The sequence below is a fragment of the Pteropus alecto genome, unplaced genomic scaffold, assembly GCF_000325575.1.
Source record: "Pteropus alecto unplaced genomic scaffold, ASM32557v1 scaffold109, whole genome shotgun sequence".
Lineage (NCBI taxonomy): Eukaryota > Metazoa > Chordata > Mammalia > Chiroptera > Pteropodidae > Pteropus > Pteropus alecto.
In genome coordinates this window covers 1,190,105-1,215,003 of record NW_006494608.1, presented here as the reverse complement: position 1 = coordinate 1,215,003, position 24,899 = coordinate 1,190,105, and the positions used below count along the sequence as shown (strand labels likewise).

The following is a 24,899-nucleotide window of genomic DNA, read 5'->3' as shown; positions in this document are numbered from 1 at the left end:
GCTATTCAGGAATTTTCTTACTTTTCCTGGGTCACAGTAAAGATAAACAAACTTGTGACCTCTTGGTTTATTTTTAGTTAACTGCTTGCTTGATGTTTTCATTTGAGTACTTTAAATGTCAGTTGTAGTTTTATTAGTGGATTTTCAGTTTCATAGTGTTTCTAAAAACAAACTTCATTTTTGTAGTGGAACAATACAATTAGAAATGTTACTTGTCTGTCATTTTAGAAATGCAGTTGTCAACATTTGTACATTTCACACGCATATTGTATTTGAGCCACTGATACCATCTACTAATAAAATCTCTTTTGTCCAGAAAGAAGCATAAAAGTTTGCTTTTTAAGTTCTCACAGGGTCATGTGGAGCAGGAGCATTTTACTTTGCCTGGCTCCCAGCCATGCTCAATATACACTGTCAATATTTTGCAGTGCTGGTTATTGGTGGTGCGTAGCGGTGGCTGTTAATAAATTTTCCTTTACTTTTCTTCTCCTGAGTAGAGAATACTTAATATTGTTTTATTTTCCAGGGTGTGAAGATTTTTGACATCACCTCAAAGCAGAGAATCACCAATGTGCCTCGGGATGATATAAGTCTTCGCCCAGATATGTATCCCTGCAGCCTCTGCTGGAAGGACAGTGTGACACTGATTATTGGCTGGGGGACTTCTGTCAAGGTTGTTTTGCTTGTCTTTATAATAAGTCCATGTTGTATAGATCCATTGAGGATAGTCCAAAGGAATATGAGTTCTTGAATTGCTTCTCAGAATCAAAATATTTTCACTTGAATATTATTATCACATGATAATCATTTACCACTCAGATCTTTTTATATGCATAAGTTTTAAGACATAGTCTCTTTTCCGTGCTATTCAAAACAAATTGTGAAGTTTTCTATGTTCGGAATTGTGTTCCCTTTTTTAATCATTTTTTTTTTTTTCATTTCCTGTAACCCAGTTGGCCTTGGCTATTTATAGAACATGTGGTTGGTTTTATTGCTTCATCTGGTTTTCCTATCTCAGTTGTTCTTTCCGTATCCCTTAGCTCTGACCCTTTGCTTCTTCATTAGAGTTAATGGCAGAAAAAGAAGGATAAAATGAAACCATCCTGCTTGCTTGGTAATAATATGATGGAGTAGAGGCCAAGACTTATTATCCATAAGACTTGAGACTATTTTGTGGCATATAACTATCTGCCCTTTATGTGCCTGACTACATGAAATTTAGCTATTTTACAAAAGAGGCCCAAAGATCATTCATGTTTATTTCATGCATAACAGTGCTTGTCTTGTATTAGATACTTCAGAGCCAAAAGTTATTTGCTTACATTTATTTATTTTACTTATTTTTTATTTTTTAGGCAAGGCAACCCTCGGTTGACCTCACAGATTGCAAGGACCTTGTCAGCTTACCATCCTAATTTTTTTTATTTTTTACGCCTACAGCACCTGGTCTTCCTAGGTGGTCTTCCATCCAAGTACTAACCAGGCCCGACCCTGCTTAGCTTCCGAGATCAGATGGGATTAGGGTGGCATGGCCATAGAAAAGCTTCCGTTTAAAAATATATAGATTAACCTAAACAAAATAAACTAAAAATTAGCTGAAGTAAAAGTGATATGAGAAAGTAACCTGGCAGTCATCTAATTTCTGGAAGAGCTTAGGCTTTGGAGTTGCATAGACTTGGAGTCAACTCCAGCTTCTCCATTTACTTCCCATGTGACCCTAAGACTTATTCTCCTCATCTGCACAATGGGAGCACAAATCATTCGCACATCATACGTTTTGTGGAGTTTTAAATGAGACAGTTCGTATTAGGAGCTTAACATAGAATCTGACATATTGTGTTTAATAAATATTAGCTGCCATTATTATGTTATAAAATTCTAAAAAAAGCCATGAAAGAGACATGGCTATTTAAAATGTACTTTTCTCTGGAAAAGGAAAGCATACAAATTATTAATGCAACGCTTCTTACCAAAACGAGCATTGTTAACTTGAGGTTAGGGTCTCTTGGCCCTTACCCTGATAGAATTCAGTTTCTATTTTTTTTCTCTCTTAATTAAACATATGCTAATTGTTTTCACTTGTTAAATGAACATGGCCTGCTTCACAGTAACGATAACAGGAAAGAAGTCTTGCCCCAAAGTCTAGTATTAAAAGAAGTGATTCCCCAGTATCCCTATCCCATGTGCGTGGTGACTCATCCAGTAAACTTAACGTTCTTGATATTTTTTAAATTTCTTAAATGTAGCAAGTGACTTTTTTCTTTGTTTTAAAGTTGTGATTTTCTTTTCTTTTGGTGAAAGACAGGAAAAATTAGTCTGTAGAGACATGTAAAATGTTCACTGATTGCTACTAGAAATACATTCTCTATTAGGCTGAATAATGGCCCCCAAAGAGAGCAAATCCTAATTCTTGCAACCTGTAAACATTTCTTTATATGGCAAAAGAGGTGATTAAATAAGGATCTTGAAAGGGGAGATTATCCTGCATTATCTGGGTGGACCTTAAATGCAGTCACATGTGTCCTTAAAGAGGGAGAGCTACCACCAAAGGGTGGAGACAATGTGACCACGGAGGCAGAGAGTGTGTAGCCTGGGAATGCTGGCAGTTACCAGAAGCTAGAGGACGCAAGGATTCTAGATGCTCCTCTAGAGCTTCTAGGGGTGCGGTCCTACCAACACCTTGGTTTTGGCCCAGTGAAACTGATTTCAGACTTTGAGCCTACAAAACTATGAAAGAATAAATTTCTTTCGTTTTAAACCCCCAAGTTTGTGGTAATCTGTTACAGCAGTCATGGGAAACCAAAGTACTTTGTGCCCAAATTACAGTCCAACTCATGATTTTTCATGTTGAATGTTTCATTTTATTAGAGATTCCCCTTCTTTAGACTCAATTAGTAAGATGTGGAGCACTTCTCAGTGGTGAATCTGGAGGTAAGAAAAGATAGGACATAAGCTTTTCTCTCAGAGAGCAATTTAGTGTGCAGTTAGACCTAACCATTTTATTTTTCATTCATTCATTCATGCAACAATATTTACCGAGTTTCTGCAATGTGCCAGGCAATGTTCTAGTGCTGCAGATACATAAGTAAATGGATGAATGCCTTTCCTGGGTAAATTTACATTCTAGAGTGGGAAAATGGACAAGTAAGTAAATATGCCATGTTGATGGTAATAAATATCAAGGGGAGTAGTTAAACAGAAAAGTGGGGAAAGGGGTCAGGTGGGTGCCATTTAATATATGGTAGTCCAGGGAAGACATCTCTAGTGTGTGTCATCTGTGCAGAGATCTGGGGAGAAGACGTGGGTGAGGGGACATCAGCAGAGGGGGCAGCCAGGATGGAATCTTTGAGGCAAGAGTGTGATTGGTGTGTCTTTGTGGAACATAAAGGAAACTATCACCTCCAGAGTGGGTAGAGTAGGTGTGGAGGAGAGGGATAGAAGATGACACTAGAGGGAGAGATGTATGTGGGTATGTTGTGGTAGAACAGATCATGTAGGGGTTCACAGGCCTTTGTGAAATCTTTGGATTTTAATCTGAGTGAGTTAGGAAGCCAGCAAAGGGAATTAGTTCAGTAGTCTAACTCGGATTTTAAAAGGATCGCTCTGGTTGCTGTATGGAGTTAAACAGCCAAGGTGCAGGGAAGAGGGAAGACTGGATAGGAGGCTACTCCAATAACCTCAGTTTAAAATGGTGTCTTGGATCAGCTGGTGCAACTTATAAGGAATGGTTAGATTCTGAATATATTTTGAAAGTAGACCCCATAATATTTGTTCATGGTTGGATGTGTCATATAAGAAGAGAGAAGTCAACAGTGTCTTTTTTTTTTTTTTTTTCACTTGAGGAACTGGAAAATGAAACTGCCTTTTTCTGAAGTGGGAAAGACTGCCAATGAAGAATGCTTAGAAGAGAAAAGTCAGGAGTTGTTTTAGTATATGTCCACTTGAATTGCCTATTAGATATAGAAATGGAGAAGTGGAGGAGAAAGTTGAATGACGCAAATTAGTGTTCATGGGTGAGAATCTACCTGTCAGTGTAAAGGGCTCTTGAATTCCTTGATCTGCTTTTATGCAAGACATGAGCTTAGAGTAGCACTTTGCTGTTCACACACCTGCTGCTACCCATCTATGAGACAGGTGCTGGGATAAGAGCTCAGACTATAGAACTAAGAAGGGTAGAGTAGAGCCATCGCCCTACTGCTAGTAGTGCCATGTGTCTTTGTCTTCAAAGAGGTTGTGGCATGGGCCGGAGACATAGTCCAGCCTTGGCACAAGTTCACTTCTTCCAGAAAGCTTTCCTCTCCTGTCAGTAGATTCTCTCGCTCTGTATTTCTGTACTTTCTCATCACACTTGAGTAAAATATCTTATTTAATTGTGTTTCCCCTATTCTACCATAATCTTCCTAAGGAAAGAGCTATATCTATTTTACAAAGCCCTTAACATAGGAATGGTGCCCAGAGTTAAAGTTACTCTAGAGTACTAGTTAATGTTACACACACACACACACACACACACACACACACACACACACACACACTCTCTCTCTCTCTCTCTCTCTCTCTCTCACTCACTCACTCACTCATACGTTCTGTTATCATACTTCAGAGCTTTTGAAACACTATTCCTCATGTACTTTTATTAGCACATTAAAATATTCATTTGGCATTGTGGAGAGTGCCTGTTAGACAATTTAGTAGTTTCCCTAATAAGTGTGGACAGAAGAGTGAATAACATATGTCAAAAGTCTAACAAAAAGAGAAGGAAATTGGGGAACATTGGAGGAAGTGGACAGGAAATTGTCTGAGATGGACAGGAAACAAATGACTGAAAGCAGTCAAGTGAGAAGATAGTTGGTCACTTCTAAATAAATGCTTATATCTCCACAGCCACGGGTTCAATCCCTATGTTAGAGAAAGCGAGTATTCTCATGTAGTCACTGTGTGGCTGGACAGCAGTTTGGATGTGTATATTCAACAAACCAAACAAAACCTTGTAACATTGTATATACCCATTGGTCGGCCAATTCTGCCTCTAGGAATAAAAGGCTAAAAGTCTAAACATTTTATATTTAACTATATTTATTGCCCTATTGCTTGTGTTAGAGATAGAAGTAAAAATCTAATGTCTTAAAGGGGATTAAGAAAATTATAGAACACTCATGTAATGAAATACTATAAAGACATTAAAGAATTGTGGAAGAACATTTAATATATTAAATTAGTTGTAGTAAATTGTTAGGTTAATAAAAGTAGGCTAAAAAAGATTGTTAATGATGTTCACTTTTCTTGGGACAGCGAATAATATTTGTTTTTTTTTCCTTTAGGTTTTTCTGTATTTTAGAATTTTCTATATTGTAGCTATACTTAGGGTATGGCAGCTATAACAGAACGCAATAAATACAATCGAAAGAAAGGGGAAAAAACCTGATCCCTGACAAAAATTAAGCCCAATCAATATTTAACTTTAGATTCAGTCTTATCTCAGTGGCTGAACTTATGTAAATTTTTGTTGTACCTTATTACTAAATAGAATGTATTTACTTTAGAAAATATAGCAAAGAAAATAGAAAATATCCATAGTCTTATCACTCTGAAACAACCATTCTTAACATATTTGTAGTGTGTTTTGTGTGTGATAAATACACACATGTCTGTGTGTGTGTATAATATGTATATGTGTATATCTATCCTAACAATATACATGTAATTTAAAATAGGGATTGGCAGACTTTTTCTGTAAAGGGTTGGTATTAAATATTTTAGACTTAGCAGGCTATATACTGTTTCTGTTTAATATTTTTTTTCTTCCCTTCCTTCCCTTTCTCCCACCTTCCCTCCCTCTCTTCTTTCCAAGGATTTAAGAGTATAAAAACTAGTCTTACTTATAGGCCTTAAAAAGAGGCCAGGGCCAGGCAGGAGTTTACCAACCCCTGATTCAATTATATAACATTTATATTAATATACTTGAAAGAAGAGCATGTGCCACTTTTGCAAAGTAGGATTTAGCAACAGTGAAATAAATTACTAATATGTAATCAGAAACACAAGACCTAATATGAATGTTGCCCAAATTAGCCATTGGGCATTTTTGGATATGTACTTCTGCCAGAGCTTTATGGGTCATTGGAAACCTGTTAAAACTATATTATAGTTACCTTTCTTTCTTTGCCCTTGTATGAGACTTTATTGAAGAATAACGTGGAAGAATATAAGTAATGGTTGCTATATGTCCTTGAAGTTAATTTTTATCCTTTAAATCATTGGATAGATTGTGTTGTATGTACTCCATCTTCAGTTCCAAATGGCTAATTTAATGAAAGTATCATATTGAATGAAATGTTATGGAGGATTTTCCATCGAATGAATAAAATAACCTGTGAATTTATTTTCTAGGTATGTTCAGTGAAGGAACGGCATGCCAGTGAGATGAGGGACTTGCCAAGTCGATATGTTGAAATAGGTATGCCTTCTATAAATGTAAAACTTCAAAAGAGAATCCATTTTGTTAAGGGGAAACCTGAGACCATTCTTCTTCAGGCCTTATCACTTGGGACCTTGATAAAATAGGTCAGGAAGCTTTTGTTTTCAGTTTTGGGACTTCACTATAGAGACTCCTTTTTCTTATTGTATTTCTAGTTTTTGCACAGTACTTTTTTTAGTTGGCTTTGAAGTTGCATAACCATGGGTGTGGGTTCTGGTTCTGTTGTTTATCACCTGGATTTTGGACAAATTTCTACATGCCTCAATAGTCTTATCTATAAAATGTGCAAAAGAATACCTTTCCCACATGTTGTTTATGAGAATTCCAAGAGTTAATACATGTACAGCTCATAGCACAGTACTGACACCTAGTCATGTCAACATGTATCTTCTGAATATTAATTTTCACTGTCACTGGTCTGGTCCAAACTGCCATAATCTTTTTTTTTTTTTTTTTTTGATCACTGCAGCAGTCTCCTAAATGGTTTATCTCCTTCCAATATAAATTACTGTAATCTAGTCTCCCCACTACATTTAAAATACACATAAGATCATGTCATTATCCTTCAGTCCCTTCTCATTATTCTTTGGATAAAAATGAGACTCTTCAGCAAGACCACAGGGGTCTGTGTCATCCCTCACCTGCTCCTCTAGCATCTGCCAAGCTTTTCTTTAGTCTCTATGCTGCAGCTACACTGCCTTCTTCACCTATGCATGCTCCTTCTTTCACCTCTATCTAGAATGCCCTTCTTGCATCTTCACTTCATTGACCCTTAATCATCCTTAAACATACCTCAGCTCAAATATTGCTTTCTTGGGAAAGCCCACTGGACCTCCAACCTAGGTCACATCCTCCTATTATAGGCATGTGGAACACACCCCCTTTCAGGCACTTGTTTCAGTTGCAGGGATCTTGTGATTATTCAGTGCATTCCTGTTTCTTCCATGAGACTATAACATCCTTCAGATTACATGCTGAGTCTGATTTTGCTCAGTGCTTTATCTCGGCCTGGCACAATGCCTGCCTGGCATATAGTAGATGCTAAGTAATATTGTGTTGAATGAATCAATGACTGGGAAAGAACTATTCAGGAGAAGTATGCCAAAGAAGACATACCATTACTCTATAACTTAGTTTCATAACAATGCAAAAGTTATTCAGATAGAAAGAATGAAAGTTAAATGGCTTTTGTCGATTAAAGAGATACAGTAAAAGCTATTTTTATATCATTTAGAACTGAGAGCGATAGGAGACAACAGTTGTGTGGCAAGAAAAGTTTTGGCATATTTATAAGTCAGCTGAAAATTTCATTTACTCATTTGCATGATGGATGAGGAATATAAATTTGATGGGTCATTATAACAAAATGAAGCTGAGATAATGATTTATACATGACTATATTTCTGAAAACCAAGAAAGGTGTATGTTACCCACATGACTAATATGGATATAGCATTTAAATCTGGGATATTTTGTACTTGAAACTTATTGGTAGAACTTTAATAACTTTTTGCCTTAGAAAGATACATAAATACATAGTTCATATTGCTCAGAGTATGAACAGAATAGCTATATGCAGAATACAATGGCACTGAGAAAAACTGAGGAACAAGATAATAGAGAAGACTGATAACTCAAAAATAAAGATCAGTATTTCATTATGTCTGTCTTCTTTCCTGCTGCCCTCTTGTCATCAGAAAAAAAACTTCTGAATATCTCAATGCATAGTAGCCTGAGAGATAAGTATTAGACTATTTTAAATACAGATTGTTTTTTAAAAATGCAAGAACTCTTGGGATTTTTAAAGACATAAAAATTTCCAGGGACACACAAAAATGTGACAGTTGTCATCTCACACACTAGATATGGGACATTGCCTTATGTTCCTTACCTGCATTAGTTCACTACACTCTCACAATAGCTTTGAAGGGCAGGTAGTCTGTTCTATAGATGAAGGAAATTGGGGCTTAGGAATGTAAACAATTTGACTAAAATATTACTAACTACCATGGTGTTAAAATAGATATAATCTTCTCAATAAGGTTATTTCACCTTCCTGAGCCAGGCTTTTCTCACCTATAAAATGAAGGTAATAATATTTACCTTTGCAGATGGTTGTGAGAACAAGACGTGACATAAGTAATATCTATAACACAGTGTCTGGAGATGGTAGGTGCTCACTGAATCATGGTGGTTATTATCACCATGCAAACTCCCATGCCAGCTTCATGACTGCTAATAGCTGGCCCAGTAGTGGCCCTGGAGCCCTGAGATCATATTATTAAAGTGTAGTTCATCTCTATTGCAATTTATGTGAAATAGACCGTGTGTGAGTACTAACAATATCACATTACTGACATTTTACTACTACAGTTAGTGGTTAAGTACCATTTTTTTTTCCTCTCGAGAGCAAACCTTTAATAATATAAACCATTTCCACAGCAGGAGGCAAAGTGGTGTAGATAAGAGTCTTTGACTAGGATAAAGGAAAAGAGAAATAAATATTAGGAGGTCTGGATTACAATTTGCTTTAGTGCTGAACAGCATGATCCACTCTTCTTTAGTAAATGAGATGAAAACAACATTGAGATTAAAGAAGTATCTGTGGCTGTACATTTCTTAGAAGCCAAATGTTTATAACTCTTACTTTTTTTGTCAAAATCTCAAAACAACACAAAGTTATTACCTCGGTAGGATATTAATTTATTTTTGTAAATGAAAAATAATGATAATAAAGATTAAGCCAACTTTCTAGTCACCAACCCATGAAGACATTCTCTATACATAAGGCTTTTTGGATGTCATTTCTTCTGAATTACATCGCTAAAAGTAGATTGTAGTCCATGCCTGCCCTACTTATTTTAACTTAACTTGTATACCTTATGTTCTCATAGGATTTCCTAATCCTCTGGCACTTTTCAGCATAGTTTTATATGGCCTTTATAGAATGGTAGTTGGAGAGCTATGATGTTGGGAAATGAAGCTGATATCTGTATGTCATTTTCTGGGTGTCTGCTTCCAGGGGCAGGTGACTTGATGACTTAATGTGTAACAAATTAATGATTGAGTTCCTGGTCTTGATTTTATACAGAAGTTTATTTAAAAATAAATAATCAAGAGAAAAACTATGTGGGAATCTATGTATAAAATGACAAAGGATCCAGGAAGAAAGAGAGGGAGGAGATAAGATAGGACATCTTTTTCACTTTAATTAAGTGATGTCAGTTGATCTTATGCTGTGACTCTTCGAATTAAGCATATCATTCTATTTTCAGCCTCTTCATTGGGAAATCAGTGACCTGGGAATGGAATATCTGTGCGATAAATGTCTTTCTTAGATCCAAGTGTCTCTCCAACCACCTGCTACTGTTCTGACCCAGACATGCAGGTTCCAGCAGTGGGATAGTTGTTATGTGCATGCAAATGACATGGTTCATCTCGTAGTCTTAGTCTCAACCAGGAATCAGGACAGCTCTGGTATTTTTCAAAGTGTTTTTGCTTAAGGATCTAGCTATAATTGGTTTTTTGTTCTGTTATGAATTCAGTTTGACTTCTATAATCTATTTTTTGTTCTGCATTGAATTTTTTCTTAACATTTTATTATGAAAAATTTAGAACATACAAAAAAGTAAAGAACTTTGCAGTGAGCACCTATATATTCACCTCCTAGATTCTGCAGTTCAGACTTTACTATACTTGCTTTATTACATATTTTTTTCCTCTATCCATTCTTCCTCAAAGTAAGATCTCTTTCCCACTTAGTGCTAGAAAATCAAATGTTTGTTGTTGAAAGTAGAATTAATATATTTTTCCGTAATAAGTAGTGGTAAGAAATTTGAATCACCTGAGGGAACAGATATTGTATTTCCTTTATATGAACAACTACCAAGCACACACTAAATACATTACAAGCACAATTTTATTTAATCTTTACAATAATCCCAGGAGGTAGAGGCTATTATCTCATTTTATAGGTAAAGAAGCTAAGGTTTAGCAAATAACTGCTCAAGATGATTGCATTCATAAGCAAAGGAGGCAACATTTGAACTCGTATGCCTAGTTTCAAAGCTGTTGTTCATAACCTCTGTGCCATACATTCTTCCCATTCATTTCCTCTATCTCACCCCGGCCCTCGTTTGCAGGTAGAGGAACTGATGAGAAGGACAGAGGCTTGCAAATTCTCTAAAATCCAAAGACCCCTTTTAATATACCAGGAATGTCTGCTCACCTCTTCTTCAAACAGCCAGATGAAATAGAAATGCAATAGATTTGTTCTTTTATTTTGGTTCAGAGAAGTGTCTCGTATGGAGAAGTAATACTTGTATTTCCTGTTGTTCTGTCCTAGGATTAAGAGCCCTTCTTTGTTACTGCTCTGAATTGTTAGGGAATAAACATAGTTGCCATGGATGGGTGTCAAGTCGAAATTGGTTCTAAGGAAAGGGAACCAAATCCAGACTGTGATACTATTCTTTTAATCCTTTAAAAAAGAAGAAAAACTCTTGTTTGCTATTTTTTAGAGTTTGACTTAAGTATAGTTGATGCATCAAGGTAGTTTGGGGTTTTGAGGTCTCTAAAGTTATTTATTTATTTTTAAATTTTATTTTATTGTGCTAAGAACCTTTAACATGAGATCCACCCTCTTAACAGATTTTTAAGTGTACAATACAGTATAGTTAACTATAGGTACAGCATTGTACAACAGATCACCAGTTTGCTCATCGTATATAGCAAACTTTATGCCTGTTGATTAGCAACTTTCCATTTTTCACTCCCCTCACCTCTTGGCAACCACCATTCCGCTCTTTGATTCTGTGAATTTGACTATTTTAGATACCTCTTATCAGTGAAATCATACAGTATTTAGCTTTCTGTGACTGGCTTATTTCACTCAGCATAATGTTAACAAGATTCATTGTTGCGTATTGCAGAATTTTCTTCCTTTTTTAAGGCTGAATAATGTTTCATTGTGTGTATACACCACATTTTCTTTATCTGCGGATGGACATTTAGATTGTTTCCACATCTTGGCCATTGTGAATAGTGCTGCAGTGAACATGGGAATGCTAATGTCTCTTCAAGATCCTGATTTCAATTCTTTTGGTTATATAGCCAGAAGTGGGATTGCTGGATCATATGGTAGTTCTATTTTTTATTTTTTTGTGGAACTTCCAAATTGTTTTCCATAGCAGCTGCACCATCTTGCATTCGTACCAGCAGCATGCTAGCGTTCCGCGTTCTCCACATCTTCACCAACACTTGTCTTTTTTTGAAAATAGCCTGTCGACAAGTTAAAGTATAACTATTTGGTTTGAGCATTTTGACCCAGCAGGTCTTTAATAATTACCTTTTCTGTTGCCTAAGCAGTGTGTTGTAAGCTGCTCACTAAATTCATTCTGCCTCGATGTTGCTTCATGAGTGCTGAGGCGCACTGGCTGAATGCAGCTCTACCAGAGCGTTGTCAGACCCTTAACTTCCTCTGACGGTAGTGCACTTCCACCGTGAGGGTCTCTGTGTTCTCATTTGTTTTCTGGTCTGACTTGTTACTGGGAAAATTAAGACTTCAAAATGCTACTTCTGCTGTCTTCTACTACAGTGACTTTAGTCAAGCTATTTAACCTCACTGAGCATCTTATGGTAATAAATAGATAATGTCTGTAAAATATATAGCATGTTGCCTCTCAGCGTGTAAAATATATAGCATGTTGCCTCTCACTAAACGGAAGCTGTTATTAATATTACTGTTATATTTAGTTACTCAGTGAGAGAAAAACGGGTTTCTTTTAACAATGAGAAGAGTAAACTATTGTATTCAGTAAAATCAGTTGAAAGAAAATTGGGAGAAAGATAGATTTACTGAATTGTTCTGATGAAATGAATGCATTTCATAACTATTTATCACTAAAATATGCCTATAAGCCTGTATATGATAAGGGTACAAGTAATAATCAAGAATATTGACTTAAATATCATCTTATTGGTCTGAATACAAGGTGTTAAGTGAGATAATCTAATTGTAAATTATTTGGAATGTGGTTTTTTCTTCAGACCTAAAATCTTGATTTTTATCTTTTACAATCTAATACACATTATATTTTTAATTTTTTAAAATGAAATTTTTATCGTGGAATTTTTTGTAATGAACATTTATTGAAATGGTTTCTCTCGTTGTGTAAACACTATTCCGACCCATTAAGGGGCCTATAGTCATGATCATTGCCACTGTTTTCTAGCAGACTTGACACCAGGAGAACTTCAGAACAGCCAGCTAGCATTCCCTGGAAAAGACCATGCATGAGCCACTCTGAGAAGAGTGGGTACAGGGCTGCAGTTAGGTCAAGGGGCTCTAGCAGCCCAGGAGCCCCTGTGAACTCTCATTGTTGAGCAGCCAGTTCTCCCTGCCAGGACCTAAAAACAAAGGCCAAAAGAATGCCAAGGTCAAATCTCATACTAAGGTTTAAGAAAAAGTGAATATGGAACAGAATAACATCCTTAGCAATAAAAGCACTCCAGAAAGAAACACCCACAAAATAGATCACAACTGTAATTTACTATTTTGAACAAGCTACAAGACATTTTTAAGAAGAGATGTAAGGCATGAAAGAACAATAAAAGATCAGAATTTAATAATCTCAAGTGAGGTGACACAACTCAGGAAATATTTATAAATAAGAGATCATTTCAGAAATGAAGATTAAACTAGAAAGAACACAAGAGCAAATAAACAAGATAATGCTGTAATAAAACAGAGGAGGAAGAAGTTTTAAATCAGAAAAAAATAAGGGAAAAAGAAGATTTACAGTTAAGTGATAAATATGGAAGACAGGCAAACATGATTCAGCCTACAAATAAGAGTCCCTCAAAACAAAACAAGGGAATGGAATAAATACCAAAAACAGTATTTCAAGAAAAATGTCCAGAAACTACAAAGAAACAAAACTTGAATCTATAAATTAAAATAGTACAGTGTGTATCTGAAAATAATACCCATGATGAGCAGTATCAAGATATATTTGAGTCACATTAGTGGACTTTAAAGACTAACAAAAAGTCTTTTGGGCATCAAGACCCGGGCTGTCCAATACAGTAGCCACTAGTCCCAGTGCTTGACACGTGGCAGGTGTGGACTGAGATGTGCTATACCTTCGTCCAAAGACACAGTATGAAAATAAAAAGAAAATTATCTCATTAATAACTTTTTATTTTGTTATGTGTTAAAATGATAATATTTTGGATATGTTGCATTAAATAAAATATATTTTTAAAATTACACCACTTTTTACTCTTTAATGTGGCTACTAGAAAATTTAAAATTACATATGTAAATTATGTATTTGACTTGTATTAATATTTTTTACACAGCTCTGATCAAGAACTCTAGCTTCTCTTCTGGATCAAGCCCGTAAACAGAACAGTTAGTTCTCTTTCTCGAACCAAAGGACCTCACTGAATAGAATTTTCATAGTCCTTTTGAGACTTTCTTTCTCCTCACTTAATCTGCTTAGACTCTCTCTCCTATAATTATTTTTCCTATAATTATTTCTCCTAACAGTGATAGGAATGCTTTGTCTTCCAGTATGAACCAGAGCATGGCAGTCCCTTCATCTGCATGAGGGTGAAGGAGGCTGTGCTGCAGCTGTAATGGGCACTTTGCTTATGTCCATCATAATCTGAGTGGACACAGCACACTCTCTGCAGAATCCTAGCTCTTTTTGTTCACTCTCTAGCTCTTTTTGATCTGAAGCATAACTACTGTCTTTTGTAGTTCCCTTTAGAAAGTCTACATTTTTCTCCTTCCCCCACTCCCTCCAGCTTTTGCATTCTATTTTTTACTGCTCTCCAATAGAATCTGTCCTTATTTTCTTTGTGATTTATCTTTTCCAGATAATTGGTTTAAAGGTGAGCTTCTGTGGAGTTAGTCTTGTAAACCACCTGTATTTGAATTGTTTTGCATTTAGGAAAAAATAATTTTCATTAAAAAATTTTTAAATCGCTGTTATGAGGGAAAAATAGAATTTCAGGGAAAATAAACTGGACCTTTCATTGGTCCATTGAAAATTTGAAATAGAAAGTCAGTAATTACTTGAAGATATTTTACAGAGACAGTTCATAAACTTTTACATAATTTCTGTATGTTCTTTAGAAGAATAAATATTACCATTCACCAATTCTCTCAGTCAGTTCAGTGGGAGGAATAACTCTTACACTGTCATGTTTATTCTCACACTACTGTCTCCAACCAGCCCTTCTTAGATTCAAATTAATACAAAGAATAAGCTGAATCATGATAGATCTAAAAGCAAAACACCATCATTATTTTGGGGAAAAAAAAAAAAGTTTTTTTTTTAATGCAGAATAGCTGTAGACATTTTCCTAAAGCAGAAACTCACTTTAGGGAATGAGTTCTTTTTTTACATGATATTGTTACTAGTCGGTATTAATGGAGATGAATTCTTGAGTGGTAGAATCGTCAGTGATAAGATAAACAGCCATTATTTTTGAACTCTTAAGTTGTGAATCATACTGGATATGACTATAATTGCAATTTTGTTTTTCATAAGATTTTTGTTGATAAATGTTTTAATAAAATGAAAAGAGTTATTTAATTTCACCTTTATCTGAATGTTGATAATTTGCTTAACTGTGTCTCTGGGAATCTTGACAATGCTATTTTTATATACGATATCTTTTCTTCATAAGTAACATTTTTGTTAGTTCATAATTTAGTCATCTATACATATTTCCTTGTTTTAAGAACACATTAGATTTTCTATCATGTTCTTCATTAGAGAGCAGGAAATTTTCTTTCTTAGTAATGCATATTGTTGACTAGGAAATCAGTATGTAGAGGAAGAAAGATTTGGATAGGATTATTTTCTAGCTTTTCTGCTATATTTTATAACTCATTCATAAAAACTAAGGCCTTGAGGTATATTGGTTACATTTAGGAGAGACACTGTCTAATTTTGCTTGTCAGTGAGCCTAGGCAGCCCATTTGGCATCCAAAATGGGGAGAATACCACATTCACCCACCACTTCTTAGATTATGTTTTCCCTCAGGTGCCTGTGGCAGACAAGCACATCAAAGCCTCCATGTGATTCCCATGGAACAGTCTCTGTGGCATCTCTGATTGTTTGTTTTTTACCCAAGTTACTGGTAAGGGAACTGTATATATAGCATTTCAGTGATAAAATGTGATTTAGTAAAACAGAACTCAAGTTTATCTCTACCAAACAGAATTTAGCAATCTCAGGAGTGATGGCAATCAAAACTTCTTGTTCATATGCTTGCATGTCTTCTAGAATGTGAAATTATCACCTCTTTGATCACTGGGTTATGTGTGTACCCTACTGTTCAATAGTATCTGTACACTCTAACTTTCCCCTGTCCATACCCCGTCCTCTTACCCCACCCACTGAACAAATTCACAGCACTGGGAGCTTCTCTAGAACCTTCAGTGTCTAGGTACACTGGATGTGCTTACTCTGAGCATATGGTTGTGGTGGAGGTGTTCTTAACGTATGTGCTTCATGTGAACATCTAACACAACACCACTTTACCAGAACTATTTTTAAGTGCCCGGATAAGAATATTCAGTTCAAACCTATAGACGTTGAGGAGAAACATAGTAGTAGAGCTGGGACCCGAGCACTTGCCTTTGCATTTCTATTCAGTGATTCGGTCCAGGGCACCATGACCACCTGTGAGAGCTAATCAAAGACAGAACATAAGAAATATTATCCTTTTTAATGTTTATGTTACTATTAATTTTTTTGATTTTCCTCAATTTCATTTTGGTATGAAAATTAAGTTGTGAATATAGTTGTATAAGGAGCGGGCGTTAAAGACAGGCATAGAAAAATAAGTGATCTGCAAGGAAAATGGAGAGGAAGAAGAAAAATTCATTTCTTACATGTTATAGATTTTATTTATACTCTGATTTCTTTGTTTTATGGAGAAGAAAGATTATACCCACAGAAATTAAAATGACTTGTCCAAATTCAGTTTAGTTGAAGTTATAACCCAGATTTTCGGACTCTACATTCAGTATTGTTTCTAATATGCTACACTGACTTCCCCCTGAAAAACAGGGAATTTCTTCATAAAAGTTAACTAAACCTGAAGCGAATACCACAGAAACGTGGAAAATATCTGAATTGAGAAACCTGTAGAAAATGTGGTGGGTTTCAATGAGTTTACACCTACATGAATCTGTAAATGTAGTGTACGCTTCCTAGAAGTCTTTGCCAACACCACTACTGTACCAGTTAGCTTTACTATGTCAAATTACCCCAAAACTTGGTTGTTTAAAACAACAGTCATTTATTGTAAATATTTTATAGCACCTAATCATTAGAGTCATACCTTAGCAAGTATTTGTACTTCTACCACCGAGCTTTCTATAAGATGACTGAAGCTTGTTGTGATTAAAGCCATATACTTCTTAAAGTGATACAATAGTTCTCAATTGTGAAGGCTGTCTTTAGAAAGGAAAGAGGAATTTATTTCCTCTGACCTTTATTTCACTTAGAAATAATAATGTTTCATCATAATGTAATCTGTATTTACATAACATTTCTCCCTTTTGTCTTTAAGCAAAATGTTTATTAAATGTTAAAAATGAATAATTATAGTTTTATAATTACAGATAGCATTCCTTGTGACCTTTTATACCACTGCTGTACCCTAATTATAGAAAACTTAAACTTGAGCATTTTGAAAAAATTATTATTGTTATTAATAATAGTTTACATTGGATTTTGTGGATTTCAGATTTTCTTCATGGGATTTAACTATGTCATTTAACTATGTCATTTTTAAACTAGCTGGGCACACTGTCACACTTGATTGACCATTCATGTTGCTGTTATTGTCAGGTTTACTTTTTGTCTGTGATAGAAATTTCAAGTATAAATTTCCAGATATCCTTTTGTAGTACTCATTATTGTCAAGAAGATATGTTTATCTCTGCTATCTTCATGCTAGATGTTTAAACTGAGTCCATCCTGAATTCAGAATCATTGTGTCCTTTCCTTTGTGTGCTGCTTTTTGCTCCTGTTAGTGGTAAATCTTACTTACATCCCTTTTGTTTGCAGTGTCCCAGTTTGAAACGGAATTCTACATCAGTGGACTTGCACCTCTCTGTGATCAGCTTGTTATGCTTTCCTACTTAAAGGAGGTTTCAGAAAAAACGGTAAATTATTTCACCCCAAATGCAAAGAGAATTGTGGGTTCATTTTTAGCATTACACCAGGTTAGGTTGCCCATAAAAGGACACTGCTATAGTCTGAGCAGAATTTCCTGACCTATAAAATAAGGTCGGCAGAGATTACCCCGTAGATCTAACATATTTACCTTTCAGAAGCTCCACTCATTGCCTGCCTTTGTTCCTTTTGCTGAGCAAAGGGCGGTCATTTATTTTCTCTCTCTCTCTTGGTATTTTAGTCGAAAGGAATGAAAGATTTCTCTTGCTGAAAGTCGAAGAAACTAAGCTGACACTGTGCATTAGCAGAAATGACAGCAATGAAGTTGATCTGCTGCAACAACAGGGGTCCCTGTGGTCAGAGGGAATTGCAGAAAGGGCAGTTCATTTTTTCCTGTGGTCCAGACATATTTGTTTACTTCCCAGTGGCCCAGTGATTCTGAGTAGCTTGATTGTTGCTTTAAAATACATCGTTGCTAAGTCTCTGTTATCGGTACAAATGATAGAATGAAATGTATGGCTCAATAAGAAGCAGCAGAGAATCTAAATTTTGTTATACATGACTTTGGAATGAAGCCTGTATATATGGTCCAGTGGAGGGGCGTGCACACTCAGCCTCCCTTTGAAGCCTAGGTCAGCCCCATTCCCAGCTTGTCTTTATTGTTGGAGTCCAGGAATCCTGCCAGGAAGGGGGTAGGAGTAGCTTCAAGGCATAAACAAGGAGAGCTTATTGTAAAGGATTTTCTTTTGATGTTATATATAAAAGAAATTGCAATTGATTATCTAGCCCTTTACAGTAAGTAGGCTCTCCTTCTCTGTCTCCTCTCTTTCCCCACCTCCCCCCCCCGCCCTTTTTCAAATACCAAGGAATAAAATGGGGAGAAAAACCCTTGGAGCCCTGGTTTTGAAGTGGTAGCTTATCTCAAGCATTTCTCTGAGAAATTACTTGCATCAAGAAACCATCGCTATAGTAACCTGAAGCTCTGGGTGCCTATGTTGCTAGGCAATAGGATGCTGTAGACTTAAGTGAACACTCAAACCTGCTAAAATCAATAGGGCTGGCTTCTAGCCGTGTTGCAGGTCATCAGTTTATTATTATTTTATTTATTTTTTGTAAAATAAAAGCAGTGTCTCCAGAGGGAGTAAATACAGTACTTTCTGATGAGGAATGTGAGGATTGAGAATGTGATCGAAAGACATAAGGAAAGAAGCAGTAAAATAAAAAAGGAAAAGCCTAGTAAACAATTGACCAAAAGAAGAAAGAAAGAGAGGAAACTTTTGTTAATAAAAGAGTATTAGAATAGAGTAAAAGCCAAGGAAGACCAACCTCAGAGAGTAAATTAGAAAATAGAATTTTTTCGGAGAAAGAAATGAGAGTCTTGGAGATAATTTAGTAATGTGCGTGTTACTGTACATAGCTATTTATGTCATGTAACATCAAAGTACACCTTAAGCCCTTAAACAGAGAATAAACTGATAAAATTAAGACAAAGGAATAAAGAAACAAGCTTGGGGCTAGCCATGCCCCTCCTTTTTTCATATCAGAAAAATAAACTGTAACACTAAACAGAATTCATTTTTGTATCACTCATAATAGTATTTCCCAACATAATTTTCCTGTTGTACCTTTAACATATGTACATGTTTCCACATAGTTGCAATCCGAGTTACAAGCTATTCTGTATTGCCATATTTTTTCGAGCATTTCCTTCTCTTCATATGGCTGTATAGTCTCCCATAATTATTGCTTATAGTGGTTGTGTACCTTAATTTATCAAGTTGTTCCTCTAATGTTTTGTTTTTTCTTTCATTCATTAATAAAGCATGTGTGTTAAGAATTGTGCTAAGCATTGGGAATCAGAGACCGACAAGACCAAATTCCTATTCCTAGGAAGTTCACAGATAACAGGGCTGTTTGACCAGCGAACAGAGGTTACAAAACAATGAGATGAATTACATTGTTGATGGTTTTCTTATACGTATAAAGGAGCTATTTATATGGTCTACCAAGGCAGTTTTCTTGTAATGTTTTTGGTTCAAATATTTTTTTTTTTATTTTTCTATTTTTATTTTTGTTATAGTAGTTAATTTTTTAGATATTCAGATCTTACACTTTTTCCTTCATTTTTTTTTCTGTTTCCAAATTGAGATATTTTTGTTTCTCCACAGATCTAATAAATTATGCTCTTTATTCACAGTTTTTTTTTTTTTTCTGTACTAGCTGATCTTTTATAGTTGCTGTTTTATTTTGGAATGTTTTATTTAAATGTATGAGTTAAAAAGCTCATGTAATTGCTTCTCCGTTAACCTACCAAAATTGATCCAAGAAATCTTCGAAGCTTATTCACTTAGGGAACTTGAGAGTTGGTGGTAGCTCTGGTCTTCTTTCATTCTATTATATTCATCTGTGTTCTCTATGCTAGTGTCAAACTGCTTCCGGTCTCTTTGCTTTGGAAAATAGTCAAGTGTATGTTTTATGCCTGTGTGCTTAGTGCTCAAAAAGCATGAACTTTGAAGTAAAACAAACTTGATTTTAAATCCAAGTTTCATCGTAAGTTTTTTCACAAATCCCAGTCTCACCATTTACTTATGTAGCTTTGACCTTAGTAAACTTTTTGATCCTCAGTTCCTTCATCTGAAAAATTAGGAACAATAATACTTACTAAGGGGTAATTTAAGAACTTTATGAGAATAATCTGTGTATTTGCTAGGTTAGTGGAGCTCTTAAAGGCCCTCAATAAATCATCTTTTCTCCTTATATCTTGATGTAGAAGTGCACTGTCCAAAACTGTAGTCACTAACCATATGTTTAAAGCTAAATTAATTGAAAACTAATTTTAAGTTAATTAAAATTAAATCAAATTTAAAATGCAGTTTCTCAGTCACCATAGTCACATTTCAGGTGTTAAGCAGGCACCTGCATCTCGTGTCTGTCACACTGGGCAGTGCAAACTGAGGACATTTCCATCATCTCAGCAAATTCTGCTTTAGGCATAAATTTTAATCTCTGGCTTTTTAGCATAACTAGCAAATTTAATAGCGGCAGTGTTTTGGTTAATATAGTAGTTTGTAATATGATTTTTACTTTTTTTCATATTGTGAGGAAGAGATGTAACAAAGTTGTCTAAGGCTGTGGTAGCCTTCCCCTTGGAGTTGAATGGGCTTCAGTGGTGGACTGCTGCCATGACACAGTAGTACCTCTCTTTTTTTTCTCATGCAAAAGGTCAGAAAATAAAACTCAGTTACGAGGCAGGTCTTCAGTTACAAAGAGCTTAAACCTGCCAAAATTATAAAATCAAGTATTTCATTATGGCTAACTAGAATTAATTTGTATACTTTATAGAAATGTAATTAAAATGAGCCTTTTCCTTCTCTTTTTTTCCCACTAGGAAAGAGAATACTGTGCCAGGCCCAGATTGGATATTATCCAGCCGCTTTCTGAGACTTGTGAAGAGATCTCTTCTGATGCTCTGACAGTGAGAGGCTTTCAGGAAAATGAATGTAGAGATTATCACTTAGGTGAGAGAGATCGTGGATCTGGCTCATGTTATTTCTTACATTTAGATTGTCCCCTTGCACTTGAGCAGTACAACCGGGAACATCTGGGCAGGCTTCTTATGTTGAAAATGAGGGCGTTGAGGCTGAGAGATATTATAGAACTTGCTTGAGCTTCCACAGCAGAAGGGAGGGGAAGCGATGGGGCCAGGGCTGAGGTGAGTAGGTTTTGTGTTTTTGGTTCTTATACTTGGCCTCGGTGTCCTATTAAATGTGACACCTAACTTATATTGATGTCAGGCAACATGGTCCTGTATCATTCCCAACCTCATGTTCCGAGACAGGGTGCTCTGGAATGTCAGAGAAGTTATCTTCTGTTTGTGTAAAAATGCTCCGAGCCTAGAAGAGTGCCTGGCACTTGCTGGGCATTCACTGAATATTTGTTGAGTGGGTGAATAAATACACTTAGTCACTGCTCAGAAATAAAGGGAGAACCATTGCTATTTAGTCATAACAGAGGCAGCTGTATTTGGATGTCTTCTCATCCTTGAAAAATACATTGATGAAAGTAGAACAGCTTAAGCTTTTTAGAAATTCTTTCCCACTTTAAAAACAATCGACATATTTTGAGAATATTTTTAGTTCTCAGTTTGACCAAAAGAAATGAAGAAATAATCTCTATATGTTTGAGCTTTCTTACATGAAGCTCCTAATCAGCTGAGAAATATGAGAGTATAGTCTGGACTTGGCAAAAAGCAAATGTGATTCACAACTGAAAGCACCCCATCTAGGTATTTTGCTCAGAGCAAACTCTGCTGCACACTTAGAAACCTTTCAGAACAGGTTTTATAATTGAATTCTGCAGGAAACCTTCACATTTGGTATTGTGTACCACATGCTGAAATGATAGATTATGTCCCCAGGGCTTGGGGCATCTGTCATTTATGTTTTAGATGGCCTTGACCTTGACGAGGAGGAAACATTTATGGCAGACTGTGGGGTGTAATTGTTCTGTACAAATAGAACAATGCTGTAAATGGCCATAAATAAAGTTTATATACAGTACATGAATTCTCATATTCAGTAGACATGGAGAATTTTGAACATTATCTTTCAGCTGAGGTCAGAATGTTAATATATTAAACAAAGAATTTTAAACCCATCTTATTTTTAAAAAGTATTTTTGGTATTTCCTCCCTCCTCCTTCCTTTCTTCTCTTCCTTTCTCCTTTCCTTTCTTTTTTCCTTCCAATTAATTTTACACTTAAAGACCTTTTAAAGCAGTGAAATATATACTATCATTCTCTACACTGTGTCCCACCCCTACCTTCAAACAGAGCCAACCACCCTTGCTCCAAAGGTAGGCGAGTTTTCTATTCACTCTTAATAAGTTGGATAGCCTAACCAAGTCCCCTGACTCTACAGCCAAGGTTTCTGTTGAGTCACCCGAGGTGTTCCTCTTTTCTCTCACCTATAGAGTACTCTGAAGGGGAATCGCTTTTTTATATCGTGAGTCCAAGAGATGTAGTAGTAGCCAAGGAACGAGACCAAGATGACCACATCGACTGGCTCCTCGAAAAGAAGAAATATGAAGTATTTTTTATTTTACTTTCTTAAAAGTATTGACATGTCTTTAGCATAGAGAGGGCAGAAGGTTTTTGTAATAAATCTTTTATATAGACAAATTAGAATGCCCTAAGCTAAAAATACATCAGAGGCTAATAATTTTCCAATATTCTTTATAGAAATTAGAAAACAAGATCCCAGGGAGGTTAATTGGCTTTACTGTTCAGTGGAGGAGGAATTGGTGGTGGAGGGAAGGAGTGGATTAGATCTAGCATATTGAAGTGTTTATTTTGTGCTTTTTCAAGGAAAATAAAATAGAGCTAGTATTTTAGAATTGTCTATTTGGACATTTTCGTGAAATCATTCATTTGGTGCTGATTTCATATGTAAAAGTAAAGCTATCAAATTAATCCTATTTGGGATGGTTTGAACTACCCGTTCAGATAGAATGATGATGTCCACTTCTTTGAGTCTTGGTTCAGACTGATTTTAGTAGCTAATGTCCCATCATGATTTCATTAAAAAAAACAGAAAGTAGTTTTTAATTTTAGAAACTGGAAAGGCATTATTGTATTGGCTTAGAGAAACTCTCTGGATGGGCTTATATACTAATCAGCTAAAGACAAACAAACAAATAGTACATTTATTTGTTGCTTTAAGTTTGCGACCACCTGAAAGTAATTCGGGAAAAATGTTTTTAATTTGTAAATTGTTTAGAGTCCAGGTATTGATACCAAGTTTATACCCCAGTTATTACCGTATTGCTTTAGCTCTACTAGTTTCTTAAAGAAATAATTCTGTTTTAAACATTTGTGTTAAAGTAATAATTGTAAACGTTCCAAAATAAAAATCATATCCGAGATTTTCAAAATCCTATTTGTAGATATACCTAAACATATGCATAAGTTTACTTTTATATTTTATAAAGTAAAATATATTTACTTTATATTTTATTTTTATATTTTATATTTTATAGTCCCTTTGTCACATATACATCATATAGATTTAGAATGACAGAAGAACTGTTTGTTTGAACTTTTTATATTTTATATTTTATAGTTCCCCTTTGTCATATACATCATATAGATTTAGAATGACAGAAGAACTGTTTGTTTGAACTTGGGAGATTTTGTCATATTTTGATTTGTGTCTGAAATGTGATTCTAATATGCTAATGTGGAAATGAATTCAAATGGAAATAAGAGAAGTCTTCATTTTGGTTGACTGCTTTTGTTTAAACATTCATTCAACCATAACATTAGAAATTCCTGTGCTCTGAGCAAAAGCCATGGGAAAAAGGGGCTTTATTTATGTAGTCCAGAACTTTAAAACATAATAAATATAGTGTTTATAACCTCAATATCTTCCTATTCCACTCTCCTCTATTTTCCCTCCCTCCTCTTCTACTGCTTTTATCATGCTATATAAATATAGGAAGCTTTGATGGCAGCTGAAATTAGCCAAAAGAACATTAAAAGACATAAGATTCTGGTAAGTGAATGATTTTATTACTTGAAACATAACTTTGCTTTTTAGTAAGTTGTAATGAGACTGAAAGTAATTTGAAAAGAACAGATTTTTCCTACTTTTTGAGAATTTATTTCAAACTAATTCTCCAACCTATGAGGTCAAAATATTTCCTTTTATTTAATCAATTTCTGCTTGTGAACAAGAGACTTGAACACTTGCTAGGAGGTAGTTTTAGGTAATTTGGAAACTGAATTTGTGAAATACACTTTAAATACAAAGCTTTCCAGTTATGTGTGGAGAAGTTTCTTTAAATCACATTATTACAAAATTTATCAAGAGTGGTTTCATAAAAGTAGATTGCTTTAGTGTCTCCATAATAGCAGACTCAATTGATTTTGTTATGGATACTAATCTAGGACATCAAATACATTTTTATTACATTTGGACTCTGGGAAAATATAGTGACTGAAAGCCTATTTCTTTGCTAACTGTGATAGTGACTGTGCAGATGGAAAGCAAAAAAGAAATCCTATTCTCTGAGTGTGAAGAGCCCTTAGACACCATTAGCCCAGGACCCTTTTTACAGATGAAAACTGGAAACTTAGTCTTTTATGGGAATTTCAGTTCGGCATAAATTTCTTCTACCTACACTTTCCCCACCTTAAACTTCTCTGTAAAACTCCACATAAA

General features: G+C 35.4%; 1 protein-coding gene and 1 pseudogene across 2 annotated transcripts in view; one reads left to right on the top strand and one right to left on the bottom strand.

Annotated features, from left to right (window-relative positions):
* The window catches only part of VPS41 (VPS41, HOPS complex subunit), a 167,008-nt gene that overhangs the window by 95,556 nt on the left and 46,553 nt on the right, over positions 1 to 24,899 (top strand). For both annotated transcript variants that reach the window (XM_025041919.1, XM_006925337.3), the window contains 6 exons: positions 527 to 673; positions 6,391 to 6,457; positions 17,573 to 17,670; positions 21,069 to 21,198; positions 22,651 to 22,766; positions 24,174 to 24,230. In XM_025041919.1, the coding sequence (XP_024897687.1) occupies positions 527 to 673; positions 6,391 to 6,457; positions 17,573 to 17,670; positions 21,069 to 21,198; positions 22,651 to 22,766; positions 24,174 to 24,230 (615 nt within the window). The remainder of the gene's footprint in view (positions 1 to 526; positions 674 to 6,390; positions 6,458 to 17,572; positions 17,671 to 21,068; positions 21,199 to 22,650; positions 22,767 to 24,173; positions 24,231 to 24,899) is intronic.
* On the bottom strand, positions 1,432 to 1,540 carry LOC112473576 (annotated as a pseudogene).